This window comes from Capsicum annuum, chromosome 12 (genome assembly GCF_002878395.1).
Source record: "Capsicum annuum cultivar UCD-10X-F1 chromosome 12, UCD10Xv1.1, whole genome shotgun sequence".
In the NCBI taxonomy this organism is placed as follows: Eukaryota; Viridiplantae; Streptophyta; class Magnoliopsida; order Solanales; family Solanaceae; genus Capsicum; species Capsicum annuum.
The window spans coordinates 230812935-230832636 of NC_061122.1; the positions used below are offsets into that span (position 1 = coordinate 230812935).

General features: G+C 37.9%; 3 protein-coding genes across 3 annotated transcripts in view; 2 read left to right on the forward strand and 1 right to left on the reverse strand.

Moving 5' to 3' along the window:
* Positions 1 to 3640, forward strand: part of LOC107851162 (probable receptor-like protein kinase At5g18500) — a 7515-nt gene extending 3875 nt beyond the window's left edge. The window contains exons 2-8 of the mRNA XM_016696088.2: positions 292 to 931; positions 1027 to 1131; positions 1803 to 1925; positions 2010 to 2180; positions 2318 to 2447; positions 2822 to 3034; positions 3119 to 3640. Coding sequence (XP_016551574.1) covers positions 303 to 931; positions 1027 to 1131; positions 1803 to 1925; positions 2010 to 2180; positions 2318 to 2447; positions 2822 to 3034; positions 3119 to 3250 — 1503 coding nt within the window. The 5' untranslated portion in view covers positions 292 to 302 and the 3' untranslated portion in view covers positions 3251 to 3640. The remainder of the gene's footprint in view (positions 1 to 291; positions 932 to 1026; positions 1132 to 1802; positions 1926 to 2009; positions 2181 to 2317; positions 2448 to 2821; positions 3035 to 3118) is intronic.
* Positions 3641 to 4530: 890 nt separating this feature from the next.
* Positions 4531 to 10452, reverse strand: LOC107850947 (pto-interacting protein 1). The gene is given in 8 exon segments (NM_001324680.1): positions 4531 to 5027; positions 5105 to 5191; positions 5290 to 5422; positions 5600 to 5873; positions 7349 to 7475; positions 7554 to 7804; positions 8634 to 8732; positions 10347 to 10452. Coding segments are annotated over 7 exon segments (1065 nt in total). The 5' UTR covers positions 8716 to 8732; positions 10347 to 10452; the 3' UTR covers positions 4531 to 4916.
* A 2110-nt stretch (positions 10453 to 12562) lies between these two features.
* Positions 12563 to 19263, forward strand: LOC107851617 (pentatricopeptide repeat-containing protein At3g06430, chloroplastic). Its single transcript, XM_016696699.2, has 2 exons — positions 12563 to 13303; positions 17708 to 19263. Exons 1-2 carry the CDS (start codon positions 12872 to 12874, stop codon positions 18824 to 18826), a joined length of 1551 nt encoding a protein of 516 aa, XP_016552185.2. The 5' UTR covers positions 12563 to 12871; the 3' UTR covers positions 18827 to 19263.
* The last annotated feature ends 439 nt before the right edge of the window (positions 19264 to 19702 follow it).

Genomic DNA, 19702 nt, shown 5'->3' on the forward strand with positions numbered 1-19702 from the left:
GTTATAATATTCTTTCTGCTTCCGAAATGGAATTAGTGTCATGTCTTTTTTTTTCCGCTCATAACTCTGCCTGCCTGTGCTTGCAAAATGCCAGTTCCAAACCCGATGTGGCTTATTGTTGTCGGTGTAAAAATAATCCTGACTATGGTGAATCCTCTATATACTGGAATAGATACAGAGGATACATCTATGATCTCGACTAATTCTGGATTGAGACATAGTTGATTGACCGATCTCTATTTCCCTCCTCTCGTTTTTGTTTTTTTGATTTTCATATCTTCAATTTTGCAGGTTTCACTAAGATGGCGTCCGACCTTAATTTCCAACTGTCCAAGAAAACCCATATATTTCATCTCAAGGTGTGGGTTTTATTAGCCATATTTGTTGGACTATTTATTGTGGTAATTCTTTTGCTGCTGTCGTATTGTTTTTCGCATAAGAAATCAAGAAAGTCTCATGATACACTACCGATAAGCAAAATTCCTTCGGTGTGCAAAGAAATAAGAGTTGATCAAAATTCAGCAAGCAACTACGGGAGCCACTATAGGAATCCCCTCGCATTTCAGGATACATACTGTGAGAAAGATTCGGATAAGCTTTTGGCACATTCAAATATTGAAAAGATGAAAGATTTTGACGTTAACAGTCAATCAGACTCGTTTACCTATTTAGACAAAGACGGAACATTTGAGTCGGGGGACAAGGGAGTTACCGGAACAGTACATCAAAATAATGTCCCATCTCCTCTCTCTGGTTTGCCTGAATTCTCTCACCTTGGTTGGGGCCATTGGTTTACTCTGAGGGACCTTGAAACTGCAACGAACAAGTTCTCTAAGGATAATGTCATTGGAGAGGGTGGTTATGGCATTGTTTACCGGGGAAAGCTGATTAACGGAACTGAAGTTGCTGTTAAAAAGCTATTGAACAATTTGTAAGTTCCGATAAGATTATATTATTCCATCAATAGTTAGTCTCCTCACTTGCATCAATAGAAATTGTTTGACATATCGGGTCTTACATTTGTAGAGGACAAGCAGAGAAAGAATTTCAAGTGGAAGTTGAGGCCATCGGTCATGTCCGACATAAAAATTTGGTTAGACTTTTGGGCTACTGTATTGAAGGAACCCACAGGTACACATTTTTTAATCTCGTTTATCTCTCTGCATTACATCGTATAGGAAGCAATAACTTACTATCTAACAGTGTAGCTGTACTTTTTTTGTTGAAACTTGAGATTCAACCGTCATCTCCCAGTTTCGGAAACTAAAAGGAAAGGATGAGTTTTTCATGTGATAACGAAAAGGAAATATGATGTTCCACCATCGTGTCTGGCTGCTGATGTTGGCTTATATTCTTTTATTTTGGCAAATATGCGAGATTCGACATTTGCTAGTTAGGCTTACTTTCTTAGTACAAATTTGAAAGGAGAATGGCTTCTACTACACTTCTCTTGTCGTTGCTTACGGACATATTTTAGCTTGTGTCAATAAAAAAGGGCAGCCGGTGCACTAAAGCTACCGCTATGCGCGGTGTCCGGGGTAGGGCCCCACCACAAGGGTGTATCGTACGCAGCCTTACTTTGCATTTCTGCCAGAGGCTGTTTCCAAGGCATGAACCCGTGACCTCCTGGTCACATGACAGCAACTTTACCAGTTACTCCAAGGCTCCCCTTCATTTTAAGCTTGTGTCAATAAGTGGAGATAATTTTTTAGTATTGTCAGCTGTACCATAGATAAAGAACTGATTTTTACGGCTTCAGAACTTACTTCAGACATCACTTTGTATGGTGATCCTTGTTTTAGGTTACTGGTTTATGAGTGCGTAAACAATGGGAATTTAGAGCAGTGGCTACATGGAGCTATGCAACATCACGGTTACCTTACATGGGAAGCCCGGATGAAGATTCTCCTGGGCACTGCTAAAGCGTGAGTTTTCTCTTATTTTCAACTTTGCATGCACTATCTCATACTATTCTTTAGTTCTCTTATAAATGTTTTTTACACTTGTAGTCTTGCGTATTTACATGAGGCAATTGAGCCCAAGGTGGTGCATCGTGACATCAAGTCAAGCAACATATTGATCGATGATGACTTCAACGCGAAAATTTCTGATTTTGGCCTGGCCAAGTTGCTTGGTGCAGGGAAGAGTCACATTACGACCAGAGTTATGGGCACCTTTGGGTAAGTACATTTATAGAGCTATCTTGGATTAAGCTTATTCTCTTTTTCTACGCCTTGAAGGTATCAGTGGTTAGTCACGTACCCCTTTTTAGTCATCACTGAATTCCTCTCTATGTTTTGCCTATTCCTCACAACAGATATGTCGCCCCCGAGTATGCAAATAGTGGTCTCCTGAATGAAAAGAGCGATGTGTACAGCTTCGGTGTTGTGCTTCTGGAAGCCATCACTGGAAGAGATCCCGTGGATTACGGTCGTCCTGCTCCTGAGGTATGCTCTTCCAATGTTATTATACTGTAAAGGAGTATGAAAGCTAGATTATGGTCACCCTGCTCCGATTCTGCCACTGCTTGCACGCACCTCGACTAGTCCACCATACCTGCTAGCTTCCTCCAGCTAAGGTACCAAGTGTCTGTCAATGCTTACGCAGATGGGAAGACATCACCTAGTTTTTTCATCTCTTGGGATTTGGACATTGATCTCCCATGTTTTTTATCAACTTCATCGACCATTAAGCCGTCCTTAGACGCACGAGATTCCAATTTTGTTGAACTTCATCATTGATAAAAGTGCTTTCTTTTGAACAAATCTCGACTTCCCACATAGTAGCTGTTCTGCTGATATGCCTCTTGTTTGTTGTACAGGTGAATCTTGTTGACTGGCTCAAGATGATGGTTGGCAGCAAACGCGCAGAAGAAGTAGTTGATCCAACAATCGAGACAAGGCCTTCCACAGCCGCCCTTAAACGAGCTCTATTGACGACTTTAAGATGTCTTGATCCAGATTCTGATAAGAGGCCAACAATGAGTCAAGTTGTTAGAATGCTCGAATCTGAAGAATATCCGATACCACGAGAGGTGATATACTAACCAAAGATCTTCGGTTAGAAAGTTATGTAATAATCATCCAGATCTTAATCTCTTACCTTGTTGATCTTCTAGGGACGAAGACGGAGAAAGAATCAGGCAGGTGCAGAACTAACAAAATCACATAATCGGAAGTCTAACACGGATAGCAGCGATAGGCCAATTTTGATGACGAAAGCTAGAAGCGATCACCGAACAAATGCATAAGATTTAAACTACAAAAGCATAGGGGCTATCTCCAGATTGATGAATCTGAAAGTTGCAATGAGCTGAAATGATTGGAGTGACACATAAAGGAGCCATATATACACATATATATATACATATTTTACTAGTAAGTGTTTGAGAGAATCATTTTTGTGTGTATGAAAGTCAGAGTCATTGAGTTAGTATATATAACTTCTTCATTTTGACTATGTTTTATCTACAGAAATGGTATGTATAGATAGTTTACATGCCCTTTAAGCAACAGGGATGTAAAGTTTCATTTTGTGATATTGTATGAAGAAAACCATTAGCTTTTGTTCTATTTTCTTGGGCTGTAATAACTTTAGCACTTGATGATATTGTATGAAGAAAACCGTTCGCCCCGTTTCACCCGTTTGACCATCAAAATGGCTCGGGCAGCCCCACTGGACCACACACATCTGCTCCCCCGTCTACGGGGGGCCGCCCGTCGATTTTCGCCTAGATCCACTGTCGGGTCCTCGGTCCACCCACTGAACAGTGGGCTTAACTCCCACCAAAAATGGCCCATTTGCCCCGTTTGACCACCAAGATGGCCTAGATGGCCCCGCTGGACCCCACACATCCGCTCCACAGCCTCTCGGGGAGCCGTTTGTTGATTTCAGCCCAGATCCACTACCGAGCCCCAAGGCCACCCATTGAACCGTGGGCTAACACCCACTGAAAAATGGCCAATTTGCCCCGTTTCGTTCGTTTGACCACCAAAATGCCCAAGCGGCCCTGCCGAACCACACACATCCGCTCCACAGATCCCTGAGGGATCGCCCGTCTATTTTAGCCCAAATCCACAGCTGCGCCCAAGGCCCACCCACCGAATTGTGGGCTAAAACTCACCGAAAACGGTCAAAAATGGCCCGTTCCTCCGTTTTGCCCGTTTAATCACCAAAACGGCCCAGGCGGCTCCACCAAACCACACACATCCGCTCCACAATCCCCGAAGGGCCGCTTGTCGATTTCCATCCAGATCCACTCCCGGGCCCCAGGCTGGATATCTTGTGCATGAGTAATTTGATCTAGGGGCCCGACTTTTATACCACGGTAAAACAATTAATAACTCAACCCCAAAAGCTTGCTCGTGAAAGGAGGATTGCACAAGTCCATGTAAGGAGACCATCCATCCCTTTTTCATCGATTTTTCATACCAAACATCGTTGCAAGTTGCACGATAAGTATAATCTCAGCACAGATAGACTATAATTGGCTTCTCAAGAAACTAAAATGCAGTTGAAGAAGGAACACATAGGAACAAACTATAGTACATATTGAATCAATCTGAAAAATAGTTGTGACTTAATTCAGCAATAAGAACCTTGCTGATGGAAAGGCCAAAGCCAAACTACAACTTTTACAGCCTAGTGGCTTGGTGGAATTTCAAAATCTCAATACAAATCCATGAAAATTAATATGTAAAGTCATTTCCATTACAGCGAATATACAATATTTAATTGGCATTCAATCGACAGAAAGATAAAAAAGGGGGACACTGGCGACATTGTTGTGCAGTAGTTGTCCAGGTGACCGACCATCAGTATCACGATCCTCCTGACTCGTACCAATGTCAATCTCATTTTTGTCTCATTTCATAACGTAAAGGCTGGGGTACAGAGAAAATTCACAAGCTTGATGTTTAACTTGGTACAGGCCGAGGCAACAGAGGCTGAAGAGCCTTTACTACAATGCTCATGTTTGGCCGGAAGTCAGCTTCATATTGTACGCACAAGGCAGCAACTGCAGCCATCTGTTTTCAAGGCAGATAAGAGAAAATGGAATCTAATTTCATCAGGAAAGAAAAATTTTCGTTTTGGGTCCACGTACCTTTGCGATTGCCTTTGGAGGGTAATCTGTATTTAATCTAGCATCAACACACTGCTTCACTTTATCTTCACTAAGTCTTGGGGTTGCCTGTTTACAAGAGTGTATAATAACATCGATTACAAATCAAAAGAATTGCCCAATAATGGCGTATTAGATAAAGTATATGAGAATCTAGAAGGCTATACCCAAGTTACAAGACTCTGTTGCCCACGTGGCAATGTATGATCAACAGGTTTACGGCCAGTAAGTAGTTCCAGGAGCACAACGCCAAAGCTATAAACATCACTCTTTGAACTCAACTGACCAGTCATTGCATATCTGCAATTCAAAAGTGATGGTGGGGTCGGTCATCAACAGAAAAGTGAACTATACTTGGGTCTGACTTCGGAAATATGAGCTAAACGCCTAACATTACTTTCAGTTGAATATTAGATTAGGCATGGTGAAGATCAACTAATAATATGTTAACAAAGCATGTTGCTTATTTGTACTCACTCTGGTGCATGATAACCAAAGGTCCCAAGAACACGCGTGGAATGAAGACGTGCTGCCATATCAGGGGCCTGATTTGATAAATCAAAATCTGCTATCTTAGCAACATCATCATCAAAGAGTAAAATGTTGCTAGACTTAATATCACGATGAATGATATGAGGCTGCGCTTTTTCATGCAAGTATTCCAGTCCTTTTGCAGCCCCAACTGCAATTTTAACTCGTTGAACCCATGATAATACTGGTCCTGGCTGTGCACCTTTCACACCTTTTCTTCCTGCAGTCACAAACTGAAATATTATGCATTTTGCAGCAAATAACAAAATATGTTACAGAAAAACTGAACATAGCAGCCAAAAATATAATTCTCAGTCCTAGCACTCTAAGTTTGCCGTAATCTTTGCCCATCCTCATAAATAGGCGCCCATGACGGTATTTTAGCAGTAGCCGTGATACACGTGGCACATTTACTTGCTGAGACTACCACCATCAAGAGTTATTAAAAGAGGTTGTAAAAGAAGCATGATTAGCCATGCCCAGAGAAAATGAACATCAACCGTAAGTTCCAATTCTCTTCTGTCAAATTGGCCATACATACAGAAGAAAATAGACATCCATAATCATACCAGAAAATAGCGAAATACAGATGAAATGAACAAGGACCTAAATAAAATCCTGGCGCATATACACTAAATGTTTAATGGACACACATGTTAATAAATGAATAAATTTTCCCTTTGCATAACAGTAATGACATGGGCTAGAAATGAAATCAGGGATCAAAAGCCCTTATGGGATTTTCTGTGTGCAATATCACCGGAATAAATATCTTGCGGTGCAATATTCTAAAATTCTAGCTTTAGGTAACTTGTATAGTTTAATCCAAATTTAGCGTATACTTTCCATTCTGTGAGGCCCCGAATGTACACAAACCTACAAGTCATAGCATTTTATACAACTCTCGGACTTTGATCGATCTGATTTACCAATTGAAAGCATTAGACGTACTTTTCCACTTAAATCAACTTTCTAACAACTTCAAAGTACTTTTTTAATATTACCATCAATAGGTTACCAAATCTGACTAAATTTCTGAATTTTGAGTGTTTACTCAAACCATGTTAAATGGGATTGAGATGGAGAATAATTTCCAGAGAGAATTATATACAGCAAAAAAGTGAAAAGAAGAAAAAGAATTTCATCGGTTCTTAATAAGAAAGGTCGTACGTATGTCTACGCTCCTGTGTCTTGAGTCGGGGGTCTATCGGAAACAACCTCTCTACTTCTTCGGAGGTACTGCGTACATTCTACCCTCCCCAGACCCCACTATGTGGGAATATACTGGGTTTGTTCTCTTTTTTTTTTGTTTAATAAGAAAGGTCGTATGAAATAGGCGGAGACTTATGCTTAGTTATGGCATTTTTCATGCCAAAGAATGCGTTAGAGAGGAACTTCAGAATTTGGGATGAAGCATGTGCTGACCATTAGTTAAGGGGCCATTTACTGCATAGTGCATTAGTGAAGTTCTTAAAGTGGAGCCTGAAATGTACTTTGACATAGTTGGATTGAATAACAATAATTTCCGAACACAAGCTACGGAGACGAGTTCTTTAGATTTGCTAAAATTTGACTCATCATGGCTGGAGGAACCAAATGCACAAAGAATTATGGATCACTCTACAGGTTTAGTACTAATGAGAAGGATAGGATTAAGACTTGGTTCCAGTTGGGACCATAGCATAGTTCTCATACCGTGAAGAATGTCATGAAGAGATCCATTCGGGGCATACTCATAGGCCAGCACACGAAAACCGCCATCCACACAATAGCCGAGCAATTCAACCACATTTTCATCCTTTAGTCTTGAGACCATTGAGACCTGCAATTACATGCAGCAAGGTAATAAAGGTTATGTGCAATATAACAGTCAGTTGAACGATAATAGGGCGGAGCTAACCTGTGCTAAAAACTCTCGATCAGGCTGCTTACTAGAGTCTAATTTTTTAATGGCTGCAGCACGTCCACTTTTCAGGACACCATGGTATACCCTTCCATATGATCCCTCGCCAATCAAAGCTTTCGAACCAAAGTTGTCAGTGATGTCCTTTAACTCATCAACAGCGATGGAAGGAACAGCAATGGGCTGGATATTCACAGTCTGTGGCTCTTTTTGTGCACTTTCTGTGGCATGCAGACCTCCATTGTTGCCTATAAAAAAGTAGGATTGAAATCACAAATTAATGAATAAACAAACGTTCCATGACATTACATGAAGAAAATGGTCTAAAATGATAGGTTAAACCAAAAGCAATCAACGAAAGACGTGAACTTTCACTTAATCATTTATCATTTTTCAAGGCTACAACTGGAGCTGGCCACGAAGACATCAAGGTATAACAAATAAACAGATGCTCAAACTTGGCTAAGCACTCCAACATTGAGAGTGCACATCTAGACACCTCAACTCATCTCCACTGTGAAAGTTGAACACTCCAACTTACAAAATGATAATCTAGATTCTATAGTCTAGAAACCTCCATAATTGATGTGTCACGTCAGCGTCGGGTGTCCATGAGACACATTGGAGACAAGTTGGAGTGTTTAGTTGTCAGTTGAGGTGTCATGTCTTGACGTGCATTCTCAAAGATGAAGTGTTTACTTGCCAGATGATAACCATGTTTGAGTGTCTATTTATTTATTATGCCAAACATAAAATACAAGCATGATAAGTTTTTGAGCTTCCGATTTACTGATACCCAAGTTAGGAGTTTCAAGAATTTTTTCCCATTTCAACAACAAAATCCATCCGGAATGCTCAAGTATTCACCATAAGCCTAGTAGTCTTGAAATCAAATTCCACTTCTCTAAGCTTTCCCTTACCCAAAACTAACAAAACAACAATTACTACTATGCCTCAACCACAAACAAGTCAATTAGCCATATCAATCGCCTATACCCATTCAGCTCTATTTGGATCCATTCCCAAGAAAAAGAAAACGAGAACCGAAATAATACCCGGTACAAGGAGGAAACTAACCTGCTGAATTGTGTGCCATGAATGGCCCGTTATCAGAAGCTCTGTTCATATCATCATCCTCACAACAACTGAAGCAGCTCATAGTTCTTTCAACAAATTCTAGAAAATACAACAACGCAAGAAGTTTTAAAATTATAAAATGTGTCTCAGAACAAGGAAACAACCCCATGATTCAGCAATATAACAATAACAAAGAAACCAAAAACAATCATTTCCATAATCTAATCGATTCAGAACAAAGCTGCAGTACAAGCTGATGACATCAAACTCACAAACATTATAATATTTACATAGTCGAAAAAATCTTGGAAAAAAAAAAAAAGATGCAAGTTTTTTGTTAGAGTTTGTGACCCAAATTTTGTTGATCCGGCCCTGAAAAGTTTGCGGTGCGACCCATGTTTGTGATTTTTTGTGGGGGTCTGTGGTGGACTGGTGGTAGTGGAGGGATCGGGCACTGTATGTTTTTGGGCTTAGGATTTATTTGTATGCATGTATTATATAAGTGCGTTTAGTGGGCTGTTTCAGGTAGTTTTATATACACGTAATTGAGACTATTGTCTCCACCTTGTATTCCTCTCCTTCATAGTGAATTTTCTGTGCCTCTGCCCGTGGTTTTTCCCGTTAGGGGTTTCCACATAAATCTATGTGTTCTTCTTGTTTTTCTTTTGCTTGTGTTATTGCTTATTTCTATCCGTTTATAACACTTTTAAACTGGGGTTGCATCATCCTCACAACAGCTGATGCAGCTCATAGTTCTTTCAACAAAAATTCCAGAAAATACGAAGACTCAAAAACAGTTAAAGAATTATAAAAAGTCTCTCAAAAACAAGGAAGCAGCCCCATTAGTCAGCAGTATAACAACAACAAAGAAACAAAAACCAATCATATCCAGACTCATATTGATCAGAACAAAGCAACAACAACAACAACATACCCAATGTAATCCCACAACTGGGGTCTGCGGAGGGTAGTGTGTACACAGACCTTAACTCTACCTCGCAGAGACAGAGTGCCTGTTGCCAATATGATCCAGAACAAAGCAACAAGAACAACACACCCAGTGTATTCCGACAAAGTGCGGATGATCCAGAACAAAGCATATTCTTAAGAATACGACTACTCAAAACAGTTGCAACTTACAAAGTGTAAATAAACAAGGAAACAGTCCCATTAATCAGCAGTATAACAACAACAACAAAGGACAAAAAAAAAAATCATTTCCAGATTCTTATTGATCCACAACAAAGCTACAATACAATCCAATGACATCAAACTGACAGAGGGAAATCACAAAAGAGTGACATTTAGCAAAAACAAGAAACATTATAATATCCACATAGTCAAAACAACAACAACACACACAGTGCAAATAATCCTTTTACTGGGATACCGTGGTGTCTGAGCCAGCTTTCGCGCACCTCGACTGAATCCACAGGAAACCTGACACCTCCCACCAGCAAAAGTACAAATAATCTTGAAAAAACAAACAAACAAACAAACAAAAGAACAATCTTTTTCTTTTCTTGAAACTGGTAACTGAAAAAAGATACAATCTCCTTAACTGGGGTTGCTCTTTTTTCCACAAAAATGAAAAATTACAAGAACCCCAAGATTAATATTAACACAAAATAGCACAAAATCAGCATAACACATAACAATCTCAGATTTCCAAAAAAGTACAAAAGGGGGTTTCTTAAAATAGAAAGTTCTTACAAGATTTTGCAGTCGATGTAACTTTCTTGAAAGTGTGTGTATGGGATTTTTGATCTGTGAACTGCCAGAGAGAATAATCAAAAAATCCAAATCAATACCCAAAGAGAAAAATTACTATTATTTTGGGAGGATTTATTAGTCATAAATAGTCATTCAGCTCAGTTTACTTGTCAAAGTTTCAGACAGTCTTTTAGTTTACTTATTAAAAAAAAAAATATTTATTTCAATTTAGTAAATTAACGTATAAACTGTTATGTACAGTATAGAATTTGGAAAAGTATCGAACTATAAGGGTCTATTGTACGCAGGTTCATATTACATTTCTGCAAGAAGTTATTTTCATCAATTGAATCCGCGACCTTCTGGTCATATGAAGCAACTTTAACGGTTACTTCATGGTCCCTTTATTGAATTATATTAAATTTAAAATTTAGATATTTAATAACTGTATAAATATTACTACTAATTTCCTTGTGTCAATTTTATTTGTAGTAATTTTCTTAGTTCGTTTAAAAATAATGTCTTCTTTTTATTGACATCTCTTTATTTTTAAATCAACCTTTTGTAGAAATGTATGATAAGAGCGTCGATTGATCTCTTGTAGAAACGTATGATAAGGGTGTCGTTTACAACCAATCTTTGTGATCCGGTCCTTTTTTTCAGATTTCACGCATAGCGAAAGTTTCAGTTCACCAGGATGCTCTTTGCCCTTTTCTCTAATTTTCAACTTTTCACGTTAAACGTTCAAGACTTCAAGATTAAAGAACATTTTGATAAATATAAGATTTACATGTCTTTTTATTTTTTCAAATTTCGTGCTAAGTTAAAACAGGACAATCAAATTGAAATAGAGGGAGGATAAGTATTGCAGGTTTTCTTATACTAAATAATAAGATGAAAAAAAATAAAAAGGTCAGTCCGGTACACGCACTATGTTCAAAGTTTGGAGAAGCGTCCGACTATAAAGATTTTCAAGGCTTGAATTCGTAACCTTTCGATCACATGACAATAACTTCACCAGTTACTCTACGACTTTCTTTCAAGATGAAAAATATATTTCAAAACATTAGTTAAAGTTTATGTAGCTTAATTCTCAAAAAGCGAAACGCGTCAAGTAAAACTGAACGAAGTAAAACTGAACGAAAAGAATAATAGAATGAAAAAAGAGTGTGGATGAAAGAACAGCTGTTTGGCCCTTTTGGCCTTTTGACTTGTTCTTTCTATACACGCACTTGCATTGACACACATGATGTGAAGTGTTTCTACACATTTTTCTCTACTATATGGAATGGAATAACACTTTCCATTATTTTATACTAGTATGTCTTTTTTATTGAGAACCTAATAAGTCAAAAAGTATTTATTTTTGTTTAGAAAAATATCTTGTTTTAGATATTTGAGATATTAACCAAATTTTTAGAAAGGCAAAATGGTCTGGTGGATTTTTATACTTGTTCTAATTTGTAAAGTAGACACTTCTACTTACACTTTTGTCATCTGAATTTTTTAACTCGTCGAACTAAAATATTTTAAACGCTTTACCCATTAAAACATAATATTTTAAATCTTTTTTCAACCAGCTAATATGAGTGTAACACACTCGCTGACACGTGACATGTCATGTCATTTTTCAATGATGCATAGAAAAATTAAATATTTAATATATATATATATAATATTTTTAAAAAGAAAAATTGTTAACCCCCCTCCCCCTCCCATCAATAATTTTTTAAAAAAATTCAATAATCTAAAAGAAATTGATCAAAATAATTGGCTTCACACGCTGAAACGTGCATGTTTTATACGCGTTTTGCCAAATCATTAAGTTAATGCCACGTATGCAAAAAGGGTTCAAAAAAATCGTTTTAAATAGATTAAAGGGTCCAAATGACAAAAAAGGTAAGTAGAATGTCTACTTTACAAATCAGGACAAGTACAAGGATCCACGAGACTATTTTACCCTTTAGAAATAGAAATAGATCGTATTAGTCTATTTATAAAGCAGTGGTAGAGACACAGTAAAGAAGTATTGTGAGGATGTAATTAGAGAACTCATGACCATCGTGAGCTTATCGAGGACATTACCTTAAATAAGAGAGTTGTAGGTCGTAGATTAGGATGCAAAATTAGTTGGTAGTTGAACGTTCTCTCACTTTTCCGTGGAACACACTTAGTGATTGTACTTGAACCTTCTTTTCTATCGGTGGTAATGGTATTAACATTATTGTCGTAATTGCTTTATGCTTCGAGTATTGCATTAGTTTCTTTTCATACTATTCGTTCCTTTATATATCATAATACTTTTTAATTCACTTTATTTCGTTATATTCCCTTTTTTTCAAACTACGTGGATATTCTTTATTTTAAGTAGAATCTGGATTTATTAGAATGAACCTCTCTATTTCTCCATATATCTTTTTCTTTTCAAATAGAAATATATGTCACTCCCTCACTCAGAAGTCTCGGATTTCAATTGTAATATAAAAAGATTTTCGAGACCAAATTAAAAACTAAATAAATAAAAAATGAATAAATCTTATTTACAATACCTTATAATTTACTTGTCACTATATATTCATTCTAAAAACAAAATTTTCAATTTTTTTTTCGTTTCCAAAATGGCAACCAATTCCATTTCTTTATCTTCTCCATCTTCAATCTTCCTCTCTCCTCTACTTCCGGCAGCCACGCGCCGTCTATTCAGTTTCCGGCAGCCACGCGCCGCCGTGACTTGTTGTCATTCTTCTTCTTCAGTGGCATTTCCGAAGAAGAAAAAGCATTGGAAAGAAGGTGAATATCCAGGATTGACTGAACAAGATAAGAGTAAGAAGAGGACACCTATAAAGAATATTAAGAAGAAATTGGATAGAAAAAGTAATGCTAAAGCTTGGGTTAATACTGTTACTGAAGCACTTTCTGATCATATTGATAGAAAAGAATGGGTTCAGGCACTTCAGGTTGGTTGTTTCTAACACCCCTTTTCATTTATGGATTCTTGATTTTGTTGGTTTTTGATGTTCTTGTTTGTTTTTGCTACAACCCTGTTAGTTTCAGCTTAGTAAGGACACGGATTAGGATAGAAGGTTAATAGGTAGGAATGTGTCCATACTAGTAGGAGGTAGTAGTGCATTGTCTTGTTGTCCAAATTAGTAGACGTAGGTTAGTAGGTAGGTGTGCATCCATACTAGTAAGTGTTAGGAGTGCACTGTCTTGTTGTCCATGTTAGTAGTCGTAGGTTAGTAGGTAGGCGTGCGTCCGTACTAGTAGGAGTTAGGAGTGCATTGTCTTGTTGTCCATGTTAGTAGTCGTAGGTTAGTAGGTAGGCGTGCGTCCGTACTAGTAGGAGTGCATTGTCTTGTTGTCCATATTAGTAGTCGTAGGTTAGTAGGTAGGTGTGCATCCATATTGGTAGGAGGTAGGAGTGCATTGTCTTGTTGTCCAAATTAGTAGTCGTACGTTATTAGGTAGGTGTGGTCCATACTAGTAGGAGGTAGGAGCGCATTGTCTTGTTGTCCATATTAGTAGTCGTAGGTTAGTAGTTAGGTGTGCGTCCATATTGGTAGGAGGTAGGAGTGTATTGTCTTGTTGTCCAAATTAGTTGTCGTAGGTTAGTAGTTAGGTGTGCGTCTATACTGGTAGGAGGTAGGAGTGCATTGTCTTGTTGTCCATGCTAGTAGTTTTAGTATTATTCTTGTAGTTTCTTGTATTTCGATTTCTGTTACTATATGTTGTTTCGTATAGTTTGATTATAGTATTATTTTGTTGTATTACTATTCTGCAACTATATGTTGTTTTTGTTACTATGTGTTTGTTTCTTGTACCTTCATTAATTCTTCAGTAGCATTTCCAAAGAAGAAAAAGCATTGGAAAGAAGGTGAATATCCAGGATTTACTGAACAAGATAAGAGTAAGAAGAGGACACCTATAAAGAATATTAAGAAAAAGTTGGATAGAAAAAGTAATGCTAAAGCTTGGGTTAATACTGTTACTGAAGCACTTCCTGATCATATTGATAGAAAAGAATGGGTTCAAGCTCGTCAGGTTTTTTCTTGCTAACACCCCTTTTCATTTCTTGATTTTGCTTTTGACGTATCTTATTGAGGACATGACATTAGATAGGAGTGTGTGGAGGATACAGATTAGTGCAGAAGGTTAGTTGGTAGGACCGTAGGATTACGTCTATACTAGTAGATAGTAGATAGAGGTGCATTGTCCCATACTAGTAATTGTTCTTGCTAAAATCCCATTTCCTTTCTTGATTTTGATTTTGTTGCCTCTTGATATTCTTGTTTGTTTTTGTGTGTACCACTTATTGAGCATCGATTTTGAGTTCCTTTTTTTTTTAGGAAAGCTAGTATTTTGTCATGACTTCTTCACACTTTGAGCTGGGGGTCTATCGGTAACAGCCTCTCTAGGACCCCATTTGTGGGATTACATTGCATATGTTGCTGCTGTTTTTGTATTTTTGTGTGTATCGCTCAATTTCCCCAAACCCCTTTTACTCCTATATCCCTGTTATCCCCTGGCTACCACTTTGAAAGCAAATGGGTCTGTGGATTTCTGCGTTAGTTGAAGGGCTACTCAATTTCTTGTAAAGGTTGTTCTTTTATTGTTTTTGTTTTTTTTAAAATATCTTTTTGTTTGAGAAATGAGATTAGCTGAAATCAGTTCATAGGTGCAAACTAAAACACTTTTCATTTCTTGCTTTTGTGGGGAAGTAATTATATAGTACATGGCACATCTTGATCTTAATGAGGGTATGCTTTAGATATGAGAGGTTGAAGGTCGCGGATTAGGGTAGAAGGTTAGTTGGTAGTTGAGTGTTCTCTCGCTTTCCTGTGGGATAGGCTTGGTGGTCATTCCTGGACCTTTCTTCTTACAAAATGGTGTTAGCACTATTCTTGTAGTTTCTTTGACCTTTGGTTACGGCTACTCACTGGTGTTTTTCGTTCTCTGATTATTGCATTATTTTTTACTATTGCTTACTATTCTTTGTTTACTACTCCTTATAGGTGGCGTATTTATGTCATGTCATATTGTTCCATGCTTTGTGTACGTTTTTGATGACTTATCTTATCTTGAGCCGGGGGTCTATTGGAAACAACCTTGCTACTTCTCCGGAGGTAGTGGTATGGACTGCGTACATCTTACCCTCCCCAGACCTCACTATGTGGGAATACACTGGGTTTGTTGTTGTTGTTGTTGATTATTGCATTATTTTGTTGTTGTTACTGTTCGTTCTCCTATTAGTTGTGTAGCATTCCATTTTGCATTATTTTCTTCTTGTTATTGTACCCGTATCTCTATCCCCTTTTCCCAAACTGTTTTGTTAGGTTTTATTTAAGCTAAGGGTCCATCGGAAACAACCTATCTATCTCTGTGAGGTAGGGGTAAGGTGTGTGTACTCAGTACATTCTACACTCCCTAGACCCCACTTGTGGGATTACCACTCGATTCCTCAAAACCCCTTTTGCTCTAACCTATTGGTATCCTCGTGCCACCTCGTTGAAAGTAATTGGCTGTGTGGATTTCTGTGTTTGTTGAAAATTGATTTAGTTACTGCAGTAAATTTTAGTTAATAAGTTGTTTAGAATTAAGATAAGTTTGAATTTTAAATTTAAGGTTGGGTTGTTTTAGTTGTTGAGAAATTTTAGGTTTTTGAATTTGAAATTATGCAGATTTGTTGTTTCAAGTTGGCTATTTAAAGCCCTCTTATGGTTAATAAAATTATTGGAAAGCCATTGAAAGCTTGAAAGTCATTTCAATCCAAAGAGAGTCATTTTAACCCCTTTTCGCTGCCCCATCTTTTTTTTAAAAAACCAACAGTGTTTGTTGAAATAAGGGTCATTCAATTTCTCGTAAAGGTTCTTTTCTTAAATTGTCCTTTTGATTGAGAAATCAGTTCATAGGTGCAACACTATGATGATTGACGATACTAAATGGAATGAGGTAGATCTGAAATCAAGTTCAATGTAGACTTGGGTTGCGTTTGGTATGGAGGTCCAATTTCCCACATTTTGTCGGTCAAAATGTTTTGAAAAATATTTTCTCTATTGCATTCCAAGCTCATTGTCACTCCCCGCTCCACCCCACCCCACCCCCATAGTGTTTTCCTAGATTACTTAGCAAATATCAGAAAACAAATAAATAAGAAATTTTCCAAGAAAACATTAACATTTTCCTTTTTACTCAACACATCCTTAGCTCGAGAAAAAAATAAAGGAAGTAGAGGATCCATCAAGGTGAATAATACGTTGTTGTTACACTTATACTTAGTTTGGTTCTTGGTAGGAGGAGTCTTCTTAGTCTAGTTAGAGACTTGTATGTCAGCGTGGAGGTAAGTTTGAGGTATAGAGATCCTTTAGTTTTAGAGATTTCTTAATTTTACTTCGTCGGCAAATTATTTACTGGTATTGAAATGAGATGATCCTGAATAGAGCCGAGTAGATATGGTGGATTCGTATAGCTAACCCTCCTCTTTGGGATTGAGGCCTAGCTGATTGGCACACCGAATTCAAACGATTACTTAAAGCTCGAGTTTGTTTCCATGTGTTGCAGCTGTTATCAGCTGTTTCCATGCTCTTATATGAGGATTTGACAGAGAGGATTTCTTCCGATTCTGTCATTCATTTGATCATGTTACCCAGCCTACATTGCTTATTGGAGCTATATCTCGCTTCATGACGGTGACATCTATCTTCCAGCCATTCCCCCTTGTATAATACTACAAATTCAATCGGCAGCCTGCTGCCGTAACTTAGCCAAGGAAAGACTTCTCTAAGCCCCCACTCTCCGCAGGAAATCCAGTTATTCCATTAACGTCTGTGTCCTTCACTCCTCTTTCACAATGAAATTCACAACCATTTTTTATGGGGAAGACTAATGCATCTTTGTTCTTATTACTAATAACTTATCCGTGCATATGAGATGCATTCTGGACAATACTGTCCAAAGCTGGAGGATTCACTTCAGTCAGAACCACCCCGAGTACCTTAAGGCTCTTAGTTTGAATACTTTTCACCGTCAAAAGCATAAATTGAAACCTGAACATGGAGTATCACTTTTCTGAAAAATCAAATCGTTCACCTTGCATTTTGTGAACGTAAGTTCTCCTCAGACTCTGTATTCCCTAAAATCACAAACGTAAATGGAAGGATACCCGTTTCCTTTTTTCCTTTCTTTGTTAATCTTACTGCATCTCATTGTTTTCTGGGCTTGCATTCAAATATTTCTCTTGCATAAGTAACTCCGTGGTGCGTTTATTGCGTTGTGTTTGCCAGTTGTATGTCTCTAACTCACTTCTTTTTTCTTCCCACTTCTAAACATATGGTTTCGCTGATACAATGCATATTTGCCTTTAGGTATTCGAAATGCTGAAGGAACAACCCTTTTATCAATCGAAAGAAAGTACATACATGAAGCTTCTTGTACTTCTTGGGAGATGCGGTCAGCCAGGGAAAGCACAACAACTCTTTGATGCAATGATTGAAGAGGGATTGGAACCCACTACAGAATTCTATACAGCTTTGGTCGGTGCGTACTGTAGAAGCAACATACTTGACAAAGCATTTACTATTCTTCACCGGATGATCGAGCTCCCTTATTGTCAGCCAAATGTTTACACATACAGCATATTAATTAAGGCTTGTGTGGATGCATCCCGGTTTGACCTGGTTGACTTGCTTTATGAACAAATGGCTGAACGTTCCATCGTTCCTAACACTGTCACTCAAAATATAATCTTGAGTGGTTACGGGAGGGCAGGGAAATATGAAGAGATGGAGAAAGTGCTTTCGGGAATGCTGGAGAAGCCAGACAGCAAACCTGATATCTGGACAATGAATACTATTCTGAGCTTATTTGCTAACAAGGGGCAGATTGAAACAATGGAGAGATGGTACGAAAAATTTTGTAGTTTTGGTATTGAGCCAGAGACACGAACGTTTAATATCCTTATTAATGCTTATGGGAAGAAAAGGATGTACGATAAGATGTCATCGGTGATGGAATACATGCGTAAACTTTCATTTCCATGGACAACATCAACTTACAACAACGTCATTGAAGCGTTTTCAGATATAGGTGATGCAAAGCATATGGAGTACACATTTGATCAAATGCGCGCTGAAGGTGTGAAAGCTGACACCAAGACTTTTTGCTGTCTCATTAGAGGATATGCAAATGCTGGCCTTTTCCCTAAGGTGATCAACGCTGTCCGATTAGCTGGGAAGTTGGAGATCCCTGAAAACACTTCCTTTTTCAGTTCTGTTATTTATGCTTGTGCAAAGGCCGATGACTTGATTGAGATGGAAAGAGTTTTCAAGCGAATGAAAGAGAAGCGATGCCAACCAGACGACACAACTTACTCCATTATGATTGAGGCGTATAGAAAAGAAGGTATGACAGACAAAATCTATGATTTGGAGCAAGAGAAGCAGATGATGTCTGCCTCTGAAAAACTAGAGTTGATGCCTACTTGAAAGCTAAATATGCAATCGAAACTTGACAATGCATTGGAGCACCAAAGCTACATCTTTAGTGTTTTTTGCAGAGCTGTAGATTGATAATATCACTCAGCTGTCTGCTTGTAATTTGTCTTTTGTTCTGAGCTGGGGGTCTATCGGAAACAGCCTCTCTACTTCTTCGGAGGTAGTGGTATGGACTGCGTACATTTTACCCTCCCCAGTCTCCACTATGTTATGTGGGAATACACTGGGTATGTTGTTGTTGTGGTGGTGGTTTTGTCTGCTTGTAATGGGTAACTATCCTTGTCAACGAGTTCACGGAGAGGTGAGCCTGAGGCATGCAGGGGTGGCTCAAGGGTGAGACTAGTGAAGCTTTTGCTTTAGGCCCCAAAATCGCACGGCCTCAAAAAATTTTAATTGTTAATTTTATAATTTTATTTTCTTTTTGACAATTTTGAATATAGTAAAAAAAAACTATCATCATTCAATAGAAATATTTTGTAACTTTGAATTAAACTACTCAAATCTTTATGATAACAATAATAGTCAAAATGCACAAAGTAACATATCTATGTATTAAATTATAAAAAATAACACTAGTTTTATGAAGACGGAATACATATATAGGGCCCCTGAACTATTTCACTTTTCCCGTATAGGCACCTCAATTAAGTCAGGTACATATTGAACCCTTTACTCCTTCACAAATGGTTTCAATTGAGCCCAATTTGCTGACGTGGCAAAAAATATGAACTGCATGTAATACACACGATGATGATGTGGCAAAGTGGCGAATTAAATAACGACATGTGGTATTTTAATTTAAAATAATTATAAAAATAATTTTTTAATAAAATTAAATCTACATTAAAAATAAATAAACTAATTAAC

What these genes read in the sequence shown, in the direction of transcription:
- LOC107851617 (XM_016696699.2), top strand. Translation starts at nt 12,872, where the DNA reads ATGAATAAATCTTATTTACAATACCTTATAATTTACTTGTCACTATAT. An exon ending in AATGGGTTCAGGCACTTCAG is followed by an intron (nt 13,304 to 17,707) that starts GTTGGTTGTTTC and finishes ATTTGCCTTTAG; the next exon opens with GTATTCGAAATGCTGAAGGA.